The sequence below is a fragment of the Grus americana genome, chromosome 6 (assembly GCF_028858705.1).
Source record: "Grus americana isolate bGruAme1 chromosome 6, bGruAme1.mat, whole genome shotgun sequence".
Taxonomy (NCBI): domain Eukaryota; kingdom Metazoa; phylum Chordata; class Aves; order Gruiformes; family Gruidae; genus Grus; species Grus americana.
Window position 1 is genome coordinate 23,993,869 of NC_072857.1, and position 16,834 is coordinate 24,010,702.

At 38.7% G+C, this 16,834-nt stretch overlaps 1 protein-coding gene across 4 annotated transcripts in view; it reads right to left on the minus strand.

The window, feature by feature from the left end:
- Positions 1 to 16,834, minus strand: part of SP3 (Sp3 transcription factor) — a 38,583-nt gene that overhangs the window by 11,310 nt on the left and 10,439 nt on the right. For 3 of the 4 annotated variants that reach the window (XR_008577540.1, XR_008577541.1, XM_054829176.1), the window contains exon 4: positions 13,647 to 15,009. Coding sequence is in view for 2 of the 4 variants with exons in the window: in XM_054829176.1 (XP_054685151.1) it covers positions 13,647 to 15,009 (1,363 nt within the window). In the remaining 2 variants the exon portion in view is untranslated. The remainder of the gene's footprint in view (positions 1 to 13,646; positions 15,010 to 16,834) is intronic. The other variant, XM_054829177.1, reaches the window with a different exon arrangement.

Genomic DNA, 16,834 nt, shown 5'->3' on the forward strand with positions numbered 1-16,834 from the left:
CTTCTGTGCCCTTGTAACCTATAACGTATTTAAAAAGTTTATCTTACTATACATTTCAAAGTTGAAGACAAGCTATAACGAAGTATTAAAGTTTGAGTTTGAACTGTTCTTGGTAGGGAATGCTGTCACCAGGAGGATTTTGCCTGCTTGAAACTTGGGAAAAACTGAAGAACAAGAGGTTGGACAGAGGTTGAAAAAAAATGTAAACGCATGTTTCAAATGATCCTGAGTAGCCATTTATGTTTCCACAGGATTTCTCAATTAGTGTGACATGTAGTAGAAACAGCCCTTCTTGATGATCTTCAGAAGTTTTCAGTATGCACAGTGATATATAAAGTAATATAAAAAATCAATTCAATAAAAGGTTTTGACCTAAGAAAGACCACGGTATCTAAGAAAAAAAAAAAAAATCATGCCTTTGTTCAATTTTCCCCTTCTCCCCTCAAATTTTTGCCTTTCCCACTATATGTAGAGAAGAAAATATGTAGGGAAGAATGTTATTCAGCATTAGACAGAGGTAAGCAACACATGAACTACTTTAACATTTTGATGAGCTAGTAGTCAAAATAGGTCTTTGCAGTTTCATGGATGCAAAAAAGCCTCTTAAGTTATCCTCATAGGATGGACATTTGCAAGTACGTGTTCCCTCTCCCTACAGGGCATTCATTCAATCTAATCCAAGAATTAATTACAGCATCATCACTGAAACAACAACTATTTAGCAAATTTTAATAGGAACATTTTTCCCCTAAGACACTATTCTGGATTCCCAATGAGCTGAAAGTCTAAGCCTGCATTTCAAAACAAGACAGTTTCTCTGTATCATTTTAGAAAGCTGAACCCCAGCCCCTTCTTTGGTTCAGCAGAATAGTTTGCTTTGGATTTTTTTTCAGTGAAAATGATTAGCCACTAGCACAAACTAATAAGCAAACCATCAATTTATTTTTTTTCTTTAGTTAAGCTTCAAACTAAAACCTGTGTGTCTTTCTGGATGTATTTAAGAGACTCCTTTCTCTGCAGTCCTTTTTATCCTTAAACCAAACCCCACTCAAACGCTGAAACCTTTATTGAGCACTGTGGCCACTCTAAATTCTTTCTGGGAGTCAGTTCATCAGCCATCATCTGTATAATGAAGACAAAGCTGCACAGATTGCATGATAAAACATACGAAAGACTGTGCTTGGTCAGATCATAAACAGCATCCTGTCCCAGTAAAGATCAGAAAAGAAATTAATAATAAAACATGTAAAGAGTAGTAGTTACCTGTCTACCTTCCAAATCACCTCCAGCATTCATCTGTGTAGAGACAAAGGATGTAGCTACACACAAAAATTTGCCTGCTGCTAATAAAGTCTCAGTCCAGTCTTTCCCAACACCAGAGTTTGCCTTCCTTTTACTTGCACATGTACAATTACATCACTGGTGTAACTAAAGTTAAAATAATTCTCTAGGAAACCACTGCATTTGGAAGAGAATTCCAGGTCAGAAACAGGGAAGTCTAGAATATTTATTTGGTTTGGCTGCAAAAGTCAATGCTAGAAATTAAGTTTGCATGAACATGACAGGCTCTGAGCTGTGGGAATCCAGGAGCGAGCACACTCACTTTTGCTGACTCTACACGTGTGGTAAGATCCAGCGGAACTATTGTGGTAAGCTTGTCGATAGTGACCTGCACACTGAGCTTCACTGTTACCGTAAGAAGTTCACAGTTTCAGACAGGAACGTAACAAGTATCTTTCATGTGAAGACCTAGAAAACCTCTGTGGTGACTTGTAGTCTTCTGCATTAGCCGCCAAACTATCTTCCCTACCAAATTAAGCCATTTTCTGAGACTCCCCTATGAAATCATTTTATTATACGTAATAATTTGTATATAGATGTATAAAATTCATTTTACATAAGGAAAGATTAAAGCACTATACAACATACAAAGAGTTTAAAAACCTGATCTTTCAAGTTGAATACTATTAAGTATACCAATACATTCACTTACAGCAACTTTAGAAAAAGGCAAAAGCCTGATTTAATCTTATGCTGCTGGGCACCTAATAGGAAGTTAAATACAGCAAAGGGGCAAGGCTGCCAGCACAGGCCAATTCGAGCCTCCAAGCAGTTCTTTAGGAGAGGATATGTTATGCACCATACTCAAAATTCTTTTACCATTCAAATGTTCCACAAAATGTACATTGTATAAATTCTGGTTTTATTTAAAATAAGAATTAAAGTAATGCTAATAAAATAAAACACTGTATTAAGATAATTTCATTATGATCTTACTAACATTAGGCACTGGCATACAGTGAGTTTGTAAAGGCAGTAGCTGAACCCAGTTAGCACTGCGTACTCATACTTCAAAAGAGATACCAGCATGTCCTAGCAAAGATAAATGGATCAAATTAGGGTATGGATCTGTGCTCCCAAGACCCAGCTCCCCTACTGAAGTCAAACATTCCATATAACATATGATTTCTCCTGTTACAGTGACATGCCAAAGTCAGACTCTAATAGCAGAGATACACCTAACAATAGAAGCACGTCCAGAATGTCTATTGCCGCATGCCAGTATCCAGGACTTTCTACCTTCAACTCATGCAACGTTTGTTTCACTTCGCAAACCTTCATCATAAGCTCCTTCCGCTTTTTTCAATAGTATCTTTCTATTCCCAGTCCCTCCCAGTCACCACCATTATTGCAGCAGCACAAAGGCTCATAATAGTTTTATAATGGTGGAGGCATAAATGAGAAAATTATTTGGACAAAAAAGAGGGACAGACAAAACACTCTAAGAGTTGAGGATACCAGAGAAAATAACAATTTGCATGGATATACAATGGTTTATAGTATTACCAAAAAAAATGCAAAACTGAAATGAAGTCAAAGTAGTACTGTGTGTGTAATTTTGTGCTGTGTTTCCTGGCTATCTTGGTAAGGCAGATAGTGTAGCTAATGCTTCTGAGGCATTCTTCTGAAGCACCATCTTCTACTCCAGGCACACAGAAAAGTACCATGTAAACTGGCAATTTACAGATAGGACTTTTTAATACCTATGTAGATTATACTTTAAATGAAACAAAATTAAAAGAAATATCAAAAGATGAAGTGTTTATTTAGCCTCTCCAGGATGTAGTATAACAGACGGTGGATTGTATCAAATCCCATAGTGAATTAGATTGCCTTAACAAGGTCCTTAGAGCCAATGAGGTTGTTACGCTCCAAGTAGGTTTTACATTATTACAAGAGATGAGGGAAAATTCCATCACTGTTTTTGGGGGGAGGAGAGTGTGCCACTGTAATTTAGACAACAGAAAGAAAATGAAGGAGTAAAAAGGAGAAAAGCAAAAGATAAAGAGTCTTCTCCAATGCAACAGAACTGGAGATTATGCAAATTCATATAGATAGCAACGACTCCACATTTCTCCCTTGGAACTCCTCTGGGCCATGCTCCATCATAATTCAGTCTCAACCGACAGAATACTAGGTTTTACACATACTCGGCAAAAAATTTGGCCTAAAAAAAATTTACATAATCCCTAAAGTCATGACAAGCTGATGCAAATACTGGTAAATTTGAGGCAACTTTTGTTTTCTACCAATTAAACACAGGCTAAATGAAAGTTATATTTTCTTTACTACTATTTTATCTCCATGCTTTCAAATTTCTATATGCCCCTACTTCTTAAGTTCAAGACCTAGCGCTAGGTAAGTATGAAGGGGAAATTCAGACAGAGTCACTGTTTCAAAATGCCTACAGATTCTGAACACCTTATATTCTGTTCAAATTCTTCTTGGGATCTAGTGAGCTAGATTTGGTTTAGGTTTTGCTTTCCTCTAAAGGACAGAAATTGGGACCTTGGTGTACAATTCTGTTCCAAAGGTAGTATTTCAGCCCAGAGCTGGCTACAATATGGAGCAAGTTTAAGTGTATTTGGCAAATAAAAACAATAACTAAGAGATTTGTTTAAAGCACTTCAGAGAAGAATAACTAAACTGCCAGGATGAAACTATGCAGATGTAAATGCAGTTTAAACTATTTTTGAGTACATTTCAACCACAGTGTAGAGAGGATTACTGCTGGTCACTGATACAGCCAGGTCATTTACCTACTTCACCATGTATGAGATGAATGCATCAGTTACACTTCATGTTCTATCTTGCCCTGTTTCAACTAAGACTTCAAGAAAATGCTGTTTTCTTTATCTAAGAGAACAGTTATTAGTTTACCCAACAGCCATATAAACAGGGATAAACTGAGAAGGGAGGAGGATGCAGTGCAAAAATGATTCATTTGAAGACTATGCCACCACTTTAATTTTTTGATATATCTGCCTCTGCAGAATGCCACATTAAAGGTACTCTCAGCATTACCTGTAACAGTCTCCAAACTGCAGGCTTCTAGTTTAGCTGCTTTTCCTAGATGCTGAAAGCCACCCTGCCTTTTTACTCAGCTAAGCGTTACAAGTTCCTGATGTGAAAAGCAGAAATACGATCTTTCGACTGAAAACCAATTTGCAGCAAGCAGCACTGCACATACCTTCACACCAATTTCCTCACAGCATCACATATTGACTGTATGCAGTTTCAATGTCTTGTAATCAGTCATGCCTATTCATTTATTTTTCCAAACAGATGCTTCCCTTCCCACCCCTCCCAAGAAAATAGATGTGAATTCCCATCTCCTTTCCATTTTCTCTTGTTAATTTGGTTTTCAGTTTTCTCTACAGTGCATCCCACATTCCCTCAGCATCTTGACTCATCTTGCCTTAATCTCTGGATGTGAGCAAGCTTTAATAAAGATGTTCAAATTTCTTTTGAATGAACAAAGGACACTGTCCTTGTTCATTCTCATCTAAACTAAACTTCCTAAGCTAAACTTCCTAAACTAAACTCTCCCTACTAGCTGGCCAACTGTGCAAGTCCTTCAGACAGGAAACTCAATAAGGTTAAAGATTTCTACTCTGATTTGCCTCCCAAAACTGAAGTGTGAATTTAGGCATTTTTATTACGTAATAAATTACAAGGCAACAGAAGAACACTGCAGAATATCATCTTGAAATACATGCGAACATCAACTCAGAAGAAAGATTCTATCATCTAGTTTCAATAGCTGTAAATCAGGTTTTACGTTTCTGAGGAAAACAACTGTTGCGTACAAGCCTAAGAGCAGGACCTCACAGTGCTGAATATTTAAGCACTACCAGCAAAATGATTAAAAATAGAGCTACAGAGGGTTTTTTCTTGCAAAAAATGCCACATAATGTATTTCCAAGTGATCCTATGCATTATTCTAAGCTGATTATTTTAAAAATTTGAATCATGAAAGTACTTAAGCCAGTACTACCACAACACATATTATACATCAAAGAACAGTTACTTACCCGACAGTAACTGCAGTTCTTTGAGATGTGTTGTCTACAGATTCTCAAGATTTTGGATTCTTATGGACAGTAATGCCTGCCGCAGCATGCCCTTATTTTTTCCTTTTTTCCCATAGTTGAAAACGTAAGAGGGGATAACTAGAAAGGGGGAAGAAGAGTTGATCATGCTCGATATAGAAGCAGCCAGGAACTGCAGAAATAAGTAAGGAAAGCAGGAGGACACAGAGAATTCTGTGACCAACAGGGTTAAGTATTCCTAGATAAAAGAGTATTAGACTCCTGCTAGGGTCAAACAACAGAATTGTCAGCAGTAATTCAGGAAGGCAGAACTGTTCAATAAGTATTTCTGTTCTGTTTTTAGGTAAAACCAAATAACGGTCCCACTGACAATAGGTCAGGAAGATGTAAAAGCAGCTACTGAAATAAACACTTAATAAATCAACAGATTGGAATAATTTTCATTCAATAATTTTAAGAGATGGCTGAAGAGCGCGGTGCAGTTTTAATGCTGCAAGTCTTGGACCATGTGAATGCTTCAGTGGGTTAGAAAAAAGCTAGCACTCTGATAATACTGAAAAAGGGTAAACAAAGACTCAAAGAAGTAGAGAAAGAATGAATGCCACTTAAAATGGGATTATGGGAACAATTAGATTCAAAAGTTGGGTTTTTTAAATCAATGATGACACCATTGTTGATATAATATACTTGACAGTTCTGCACAGCAACTGACTTACTAGGATACAGTAAAACATTTTGATTAAGAAAAATTAAGTACAAAACATATGTGGAATACCTGGATTAAAAACTGGCATGAAATTTAAATGCAGACTGAGAACTATCATTTCTGTATGATAAGTAATAAGGACATGTCACTGACAAAGTGTATTCTTTCCCCCTTTTGTCCTTAAAAATTGCTACCTTTTGAAAAAGTGTCTTCTACAAGCAGTGAAAGACAACCCATCTACAGCCCAGCTTTTTCTTCAAGAGGGCAATCACAATTAGAGTAGGATCCCAGTAAGCATTCCTGGCATTATGAAAAGGCCACCACTGTCCTTGGTGGAAACTTCAGCTGCTTTTTATGAGCCAGATGCACTGACATGCTAGCTTGAGAGATCAGAACCAAAGTATGTGATCCTGCCAGGAGGTTCAACAGGCAAGAAAACTGCACAGAACTGGAAACCATGGACCTAAAGGGCTGAGACTACAAAAAGACAGAAGTTGAGTTTCCAGCCTTCTTTTTAAGTTGAAGCAGTAGTAGACATAAAATCCCTTGCCTCTTTTACTTCATGGATACTTGCCATACACGCCCACAGGTGTAAGAGAGTTTTCCTTTTGCTTCAGGAGCATCTTGTAAAAAGGGTATTTGAAAAATAAAAAAGGAGATGCATCGCTCCAAGCTCAGGAGTGACACATCCCAACAAAGAGGAAGTCAGGCAAAAACACCTGGAGGCCTGCAAGGATGAACAAGGAGCTCCTGGACAAACTCAAGCACAAAAAGGAAGCCTACATAGGGTAGAAGTAAGGGCAGGTAGCCTGGGAGGAATACAGAGAAATTGTCTGAGCAGCCAGGGATCAGGTTAGGAAAGCTAAAGCCCTGATAGAATTACATCTGGCCAGAGATGTCAAGGGCAACAAGAAAAGCTTCTAGAGGTACGTCAGTTATAAAAAGAAGACTAGGAAAAACGTGGGCCCGCTCTGGAAGGAAACAGGAGACGTGGTTACCTGGGATATGAAGAAGGCTGAGGTACTCAAAGACTTTTTTGCCTGGATGGTCGCACTCAAAGAGTTGCGGTCAATGGCCTGATGTCCAAGTGGAGACCAGGGATGAGTGGGACTCCTCAGGGGTCGGTGTTGGGACCGGTGCCATTTACCATCTTTGTTGGTGACATAGACAGTGGGATTGAACACACCTTCAGCAAGTCTGCCGATGACACAAAGCTGTGTGGTGTGGTTGACACGCTGGAAGGAAGGGATGCCATCCAGAGGGACCTTGACAGGCTTGAGAGATGGGCCTGTGTGAACCTCATGAAGTTCAACAAGGCCAAGTGCAAGGTCCTGCACATGGGTCGGGGCAATCCCAAGCACAAGTACAGGCTGGGCAGAGAATGGGTTGAGAGCAGCCCAAGGAGAAGGACGTGGGCGGGGGGGATGGTCGATGAGAAGCTCAATATGAGCCAGCAGTGTGCGCTTGCAGCCCAGAAAGCCAACTGTGTCCTGGGCTGCATCAAAAGAAGCGTGACCAGCAGGTTGAGGGAGGTGATTCTCCCCCTCTGCTCTGCTCTCATGAGACCCCACCTGGAGTACTGCATCCAGCTCTGGGGTCCCCAGTACAGGAGAGACATGGACCTGTTGGAGCGAGTCCAGAGGAGGGCCACGAAGATGATCAGAGAGCTGGAGCACCTCTCCTATGAAGACAGGCTGAGAGAGTTGGGGTTGTTCAGCCTGGAGAAGAGAAGGCTCCAGGAAGACCTTAGTGCAGCCTTCCAGTACCTAAAGGGGCCTACAAGAAAGCTGGAGAAGGACTGTTTACAGGGGCATGTCGTGATAGGACAAGGGGTAACGGCTTTAAACTGAAAGAAGGTAGATTTAGATTAGATATTAGGAAGAAATTCTTCTCTATGAGGGTGGTTGCCCAGAGAAGCTGTAGCTGCCTCCTCCCTGGAAGTGTTCAAGGCCAGATTGGATGGGGCTTTGGGCAGCCTGGTCTAGTGGAGGGTGTCCCTGCCCATGGCAGGGGGGTTGGAACTAGGTGATCTTTAAGGTCCCTTCCAACCCAAACCATTCTATGATTCTATGATATGAATGAGTACCTGAAACTGGGTAATATATTCTTTTGTGAACATTCTGACGATATCTGAGCCTAAAATAACTCAGGCTAACCTACTTAACCTTGAGAATCTAAGTTGCTTCATCAGACACTCAGCATACATGACAGAATATTCACTTAACAGTAACATACATACAACAAAGTTTCACCTCACCACCATGGGCTGCAAGAGAATGAATTAGACTAGGAGCTGTTTTGGAACACAGAGCAGAAAAGCACATGAAGTACAGACACAGAAGAAGAATGCAACAATTCAATCTTTTCAAGAATTTGAAGAAAAAATGCAAATCTATTCCACAGCAGTAGATACTACATTAAAAAAATAATCAGACTAAAGTTATTACACTTGAAGTGAGATAATTTACTGTATGTTGTTATAAGCAAGATTGTGAAACACATACAAGCACGATCATCTAATTCTTCCACAATTTATTAATTTCCTTTCAAAACTATGAGAAAATAAGGAATGTAATTTAAGCATGTTGAAAGCAAACTATTTATACAAGATTGGTACATAAATAGCTCTAATACCTGCACTAACTTAAATTTGTCAGAGTTCCGAATTTAATTTTTCGTATCAAAAATAAAACAGTGGGGGAACTGGTTTTAACTATTCTGATTTTACAACATGCAAACTAAATGCCTCAGATGTAAATGGGATAGACCAAAACAGATGTCGTCAGATGAAAGTATTTACTTAATATCATTGCTTCAGTTTACTTCATGCATTTCATAAGATTTTTTTTTTAATAATCAGATTTAATTTCATAATAACACCATGCCCTTCTCACAGAAGCTTGGTATAAAGAATGCCTTATAAGGAAAAACTGCATAACTGAAAGTAAAATTGATTATGTTAAAAACTGGGACTTAAAAAGAAAGAGAAAAAACTAAGTTGTGTAATACTGAAAACCAGCCAAAACTTTATAAAAAGTTCTAGATGCCAGAAGAAAGCTATGCTTTCAGTAGCACTCTGCACTACTTCACCAGAAGCATTAAAATATTGCAACAGCCATCCCTGCAAGTAAAACTGTAAATACTCCATTTTTAACTTACTTTGTTTGGTGGTTTAGACTGTTTTACCTAACAGATGTTTGACCAAAGCCTCACAAGACACCAGCAGATGAAAGATAAGTTGTCACTTCGGCAACTATTTACCTTGAAAATTGTCTGCCAATTTTTTTGGCCAAATTTAGATAGCTAAATTACTTCAGCATGATAAAGACTTCACGTTCTGGCAGGAATGGAATGAAGTCCCCACCACAAATAGCCAACCACTCCCACTCTACATCAACTGGAATAAGTGGATAAACAGGCATGACTGTAAGCTTCAATGGCAGCAGGCAGAGGAGTCCATAAGTAGCTGAGTATACTCCTGCAGAGGAGGAGCTGGGAAGAAAGATGAAGAAATGAAGACCTCAGATTTGCAGTGGCACTTTGAGTCAACTCTTGAAAGGAATCCCTTTGACTTTATTCCAACTGTAGACCAACCTGGAAAACTGTAGTTTATTTTTAAATAAATGAATCCTCCAGCTGAGTGTGTCTGGGTTGATAAGCAGCAAAGTCCCTTCTCAAGCCAATGCTACTTTCTTTCAGGTCACTTGTTAGTTTCATCAGATGCTACTGGAATAGTCAAAAGAAGTATAAAAAAAACGGATCTAGCATCTTATAAAAAGTTAAGCAACCTATATAAGACCCGGTAAAATTGCTTTTTTTTCAAGGAAATAACCAATCCAAAACTGTGATTCAGTACATTAATAAATTAGCTGAGACACTATTACAATTAGATATTGATTAACACCGTTAAGTCTCCTTTGTCTGGACAATGGCTTTAGGGAAAAAAATAATAATCCAGAAACATGAAAATCAAGTCGGTACATTTCAGTACCCTGTGTTTTTCCAAAAGGGCTGTTACTTTATACGAAATGTCTGAAGAAGAAATCTATAAATGTGCTGATAAAAATAAATACTTTTCTTGAACAGGTAAGTTGCTAAAGAGTAATGTGAACTGTGCGTGTAATGGCTCTTTTTGTTACACACAATGCAGTATTTTATTACTAACTGCCAACAAAAGGAGTGGACTACTACAAAGCTTTCTCAGATTTAACTTCCTCTCAAGACCAGAAGCCTGAAGCCAGAACACAGGTGAGAAAGGTATCTCCTTGCCAGTGTTTAACACGTAGATACTATTTGATATAGCTTTATGTTTTTAAAAGCAATGCTGAGGAAAGTTTTAGCTATGACTAATCAATACCTTTCCCTTTGCTGCCGCAAGACAACACTAAGCACAATGAGGAGGAATATGAGCTCTAATGAACGTTCTAAGATAAATAAGCTCAGCCAAAACTTTCAGAACAAATTAAGTGCAATGGCAGTCTCTGTGTATGTATGCCTGGTAAAGCGGACACTTTGGTAGAAGTATAATTACTGGACATTTTTCAAAGAAAACTGTACATTTCATGGAGAAAGCTATTAGCTTTATATTAAGGTTGTGATGACTTCCCATTATGTAAATAAAACATAGGACCTAGGTAAAGACATTTTTTCTTCTCACACATTCCTGAGAACAGTAAAGATGTCCTCTGATGCTTACCTGGGAAGAGAGGCTTGGAAGAACACAATGGGCTGTAGCTACCAAAATCTAAAACCTAACCCACAGTTTTCACAGCTACGTTGCTAACACAGCAATCTACGTTCTTTGGACTTCAGATAATTACCATCTCTTACCCAAGACTAGGAATACGTTCTTTTTATTTTTGCTTCAGGCAGAGAAGTTTTGCTAAACGAAAATGGAAAATACAGCCCGACTCTATTTGTTATGGAAGTGCATTATCCAGGCTGGAGGGAGAAAATACAGGGAAACTCTTCTTATCTTGCTTCAAAGCTTGTTGGTAGTTTGCAGAAAGAGGAATCAAGTAGCTTCTCACCCTTTAGCTTTAACTTCTCTCATTCTGCTGTCCCTTCCACATACCTTCCTCTTTCAGTTTAAAACTAAATTAGTCTTCCTCATTTGCAGATCGAGAGAGCAATTTTTGACTGCAAAATTTTTATCATTTTACTATCTGCTTCTAATTGCATATGTATTCTTCAACCTGAAGAAAGGGTGCCATACCATATTGTAAGGGGTTATAAATAAAAAGGGGAGGAACATCACTGAAAAAGATTATCTCAGAGAACTTTGATATAGACAAAATACCAGATGCACATGGAAAAGACATTGAAGGTCAATCAAGATAATTGAGTCTGATTCTGTTAGTTAGAAGCAGTTTCACATTGATCATTATTTTGGAAAAGTGAGTTTCTTGTAACATAAAGGAGGGACCAATTAAATTCTCCCCAAATTTAGGGGATGGCAGTTTCAATACCTTCCAGTCCATTTACTATTCCTACACAAGTGAGAAAAATGTCATTATAAATCTCCACCCTATCTGTAATATAACCAGGTGTTTATAGTTATTCACTTCAGGCAATAGTTTCTGCTATTCATCTACTGCTTCTGCCTATTTAATCACATTTCATATATCCCATTTACTCTCTTCTCTTCCCATGTGAAATTCCTCACAGGAAAATACAGTCAAGGAATGTTTGATGGACCTCCCTTGCATTTTATTATGAACCACCATTAAAACACTCTCAAGGACTGTCAATAGACAAACTAATACACACAGCAGGCTCAACCTCTTTTTCACATGTCTTTTCTTTTGGTTCCTCTCTCCTATTCCTTTCTGTCTTTCCTCTCGAGTTTCTGGTATGTTACTCCACAAGCAATAACATCAGCTACATGATCCTATACCAAATATAAATCTCAGAAATAAAGAAGTTCTCATCCCCCTTGTATTTCATATTAGCCACAGGGCCCTTTTTCCAAGAGTTAGATTCTGACATCCAAGTTTAGCTGTATTATTGTGCACAATACATGCTTTTTGTTACTGATGTCTATACCCACTGTCCTCATAGGTAACAAGGTGTGACAAACCAAGACCTGCTGTGGTCACTGGAAATAGAAAATTTAAGAATCAAGATTACCCAGCAGAGCAAATGCTGTGAGCAGCACACTTATCTGTTTGGTGCTGTTGCCTACAAGCCAATGAAGAGCAGGCGTATCTAGGTCTGGGTAATTTTACTTTGGTAAGTCCATAATACAGAAGTCATTTCCAAACCAAAAAGAACTAGAAAAACATCCCAGCTTATTATTTTAAATTCAAATGTGAGATTCAAAAGGGAAAGCAAGCTTTCTGATGTAGAATATATCAGTATCAATAACTATATAAGTATTATAATCAGTAGGCTTTTGAAACCAGCCCCATTCAGCAGCTCCTCTAGGCATTTTTCACTTAACATTGCATTCGTCTCACATGCTTAAATAGGCACACAATACAAAACATTTTTGGTTTACTTAAACATTTATGCTTCAGTATCTTAATGAACCAGAGCCTTGGATCACATGATCATAGCAAAACAGTGATTCCAAGCTATTTTGTGCAACAGTCCCCTCCCAGATTACCTCTTCTGCTCACTCTGGCCCTCATAACTAGCCTGCGTACAACTCTACAATGATGAGATTAGATGGCTTCTGGTAAAGCAAAATGTCTTGAACCTCAATCACCTCTTATCCTTTTTTTTAGGTAGCTATGCACTAAAATTTGGAATGCATTGTATCAAATTTACCAAAAATAAACAGGCATGTTTATTTTTTCTCACATTAAAAAATACCTATTTTTAAAAAAATTGCCTTTCTTCTCTGCTCGCAAAGGTAAAACCCACTGAAATTTATCATTAACAATTGTACATTCTGAAACATAACACAAATAAGTAGTACTGGAAATTCACATACGTTCTTAAGCCTCCATTTTGATATTTACATGCTTGCTTTGCTTCTGCTTACGTGAGTTTTGTACCTCGTAGTTACACTGATATTAAATCAGTAGGAAACTAATTTAACAAAACAGTGAATCAATAAAAGCACCTCAGGGGGTCTGAAAATTTTCAGGGGAAAAAAAAATTGTATCAACAGAAATATTTGAATTTTCCATGAAAACTTCATCAAAGCAGGACTGGGAAGAATGGAATGCTAATGACACTGCTGTCTTAGAAGAGCGGTAGTTGATAGTCAGATTTCCCCCTCCACAATTTAGTATGCAGATCTTCTGCATGGTAAGACTCAAAAGCATCAATAAACATTGTATTAGAAGTGCTGTTAACTAATATGACCAGCTGGGAGTTACAGGAGCTTATACTAAAAGAAGTGAGCTGGGACAATGTTCTACCATTACAGCGGTTTCTAACAGAACAGTAGTTTTAAATAAAATCTATCATCACTATGTTTAACCTACTGTATTTTGTAGGTTTCCGCAGCAAGACAATACTGTTACAATTATCACCATTCAAACCAACGACATGCAATAATAAAAAAACATTTTCTGCAAAATGAGTAAAATAAATACCTGCAGGACTGCCAGCATTTTCTCCTTGATGCAGCTGAATACCAGCAGAATCTATAGAGTTTACTGTAACTGTCTGTAGATTTGGCAATTGAGCAGTGCTTAGACTAACTGGAGTTGACGTCAATGCCCCACCTGCTGCAACTTGACCAAGAGTGAGAGTCTGCACAGGGGTTAGAGTTATTTGTTGACCAGGTGCATTCTGAATTTGCAAGTTCTGCAAGTTCTGAACTCCTTGCACTTGAAATGTCTGCCAGGTTATCTGCCCAGAAGGGGTCACTGTTTGTGCCTGAATTAAAAAAGTTCCAGGATTCAGCTGCAGTTGAAGATTTTGAAGAGCCTGTTGAGATATACTTTGACTTGCTTGGACACCGTGGATTGTCTGTTGCGCAATACCTTGTACAATCTGGGCTTGACTGGTTGGCTGCTGAGACTCTTGAAGCTGTATGTGTTGTACAATTGGCTGTGCTGTGGAGACCTGAATATTCTGAGCCTGTGTGTCATCAGAGACTGACGTCTGGATGTAATTTCCCTGAAGATCAGAACTGTGAACTTGACCACTAGTTGTAGTCAAGTTGTTTGCATTTTGTTCCAATATACTTGAACTGTCTATGGTAACGGGCAATTGTGATGAAGATGATGTTGGCACAAATAAGTCATTATCGGTGGCGGTTTCTGTAATTTCAGGAGAAACTTGCTCACCAGTCCTTTCAGAAGTATCTGAACTATCCATGGCCTGTCCAGTATTTATCAAGTGCCCATCTGCATTAATGCCTGCTGTCATGGTTTGAGAACCACTGCCAAGTCCCAGAGAATCTAGATCAACACTATTGATGGGTACAAAAGTAATATTTCCTGGCAGTCCAAGAGGGACATTAGCAACTACTTGCGCTTGGCCAGGAAAAGATGAACCACCAATTGCAACTCCCTGAACCTGGACTTGACCAGACTGCGACAAGATATTCTGAATATTAGCTGAAGGTGTTCCAGAGGCAATGATGGTTTGATTAGAGCCAGGAATGATCTGAATTTGACCAGTTTCTTGATTTATACTGCTATTATCAGAAGAGGCTGTAAAGCCCAGTTGAACCTGCTGACCATCCGCTGTCTGGATCTGGGGTATTACTTGGTATTGTACGTTAGACACTGTACCATTCGATGAATCTGATCCTGGTGCAACAGAAAAGATTTGTTGATTTTGCAAACTCTGAATAGGAAGGACATACTGCCCACTTGAAGTTACTGTGGCAGCACCTGGAATCTGTACTATATTACCAGCTTCATCCTTTATAGTGGCAGGAGCTGCAGACAAGACCTCCCATCTATTTGGAGTTCCTGTTAATTGCACAGAAGCCAAATCCCCTGTCTGAATAAAAAGAAAAAAGAAAAGACAAAATTAAAACAAGAGACATACAGACTATATGCTAGAACAGTCATGCAATTCAACACTAGAGATTGACACACTACTGGACAACATGCAGTGCAGCCCATATGAACAGGAGCAACTGGATTAGAACTACGAAGTACAGATTTTGTGAGTGAGCTAATGCCTAAGTCAGGGTAACCAACCTGTGGTTCATTAGCTGCATGTGGCTCGCGAGCAGGTCAAATGCAGCTCCTGTGCCATGGCTACGTCAGGTGACCAGCAGCAGGGTTATTCTGGTGTGGGGGCTGCTGGGTAATCCAAATGCCTGGCTGTGGGAAGAAGGGAGCTGGCAGGGGCTGCTGGAGATGTCATCACCAGGTTACCCTGGGACTCAGCTACACTCTTTACCTAGCCTGGCACCTATTGCACAGAAGTGGAGGAATCGCTGTGAAGCCAGTGCTGCCTGGAGCTCCCGGAGCTCCACTGCCTTTTGACTCCATGTTATATATGGTATAAATGTGCATGCTGTGACTCTCAGCAGTATGGTGAATGTTAAGAGCTGACTTAGTCACACGGTTGGAAAGACTGGATAGCCTGGGTTTAAGTTATGCATAATACAAAGTCCTAGTATTTATAAGCTTGTATGAGTTACTGTTTCACTAGGGAAGAAGGCCTCTAAACTAAGGACTTTTACACTGAAATCATACTTGGTTTAGTCATATGTATCCGTTAAGGGGAAAAAAAAATTCTTTAAAAAAAAAATCTACCTTCATTAAGTTGGAACAATAGAAGAGGTCAATGTTTATGAGCAGACCCCTGCATGGTTAAAGACTAAAGAACCTAAAGACTAACAGAGTATGCTTTTGTTTCTTATTCAGTAAAGAAAAGGTTAATTGCACTTACCTTTCTTTACCAAAGCAAGCTTTTTCAGAATAGAGTATTAAGAATTAGATTTAACATCCTGCAACACTTAGCACAGATTTGTGTAGTCAACCAACTTGGTATTGTAAATAACCATGAATCTAAAAAAGATGTAGTTAATTTTCTCCTTAACTGTTTTACGACACTACAGGAAACCAATGGAATAACAATATTCAGCAACAACTAACTAACTCGTCTTACAACTCATTCAGCTCTGTGAAACAAATTTTGTCTCTTTGGCAGAGTCCACAGGACATAAAAAGACAAAAAAGTTCTAGTTTGGCCTTCTGCACTGATCCTGCGATCACTCCTGGTAGGGATGTTACCAGAGCATACTGATGCTGCACTCCGACTTCCTTTAGAATAAAACCTGGATATGCAAAATACAGCACACAGCTTACTCTTCTCTAACACGACATTGAGACTTAGCCAGCTTGAATGAATCTTGCGGCATGCATCTGAGTGAATTTAGTCCACAGTGTAGGCTGGGACTTTGCTAGTTTCACTTTCTTATCCTATTCTGAGCTGTGACACTAAAATGTTTACATGTACAAGAAAAATACTCTATTTAAGTCTGAGTACTTATTAAAAAAATAGTTTTACAGTGCTTGGCAAGCTTCATTTCCAATAAGGAAACACACATCTTGATTCTAAATTCCTCTCAAGAGCTGTACAAATAGTAATTGTGACTAGAAAAAAAGAATGCTATCCTTCTTTTCCCCCAAAGTTTTATATAATTTTCAGGTAGTTTATTAGTAAATAGTTACAGCATAACCAGAACAAAACTAATTTTATGACCTTAACGCTTCAAGGATCAGAAAGAGAAAAGGGAGTAATGGTAATTCCATTTTATTATTTTCTTTTCCTCTTATACTGATTAGCCTTTCATTTAAGGAACATATTT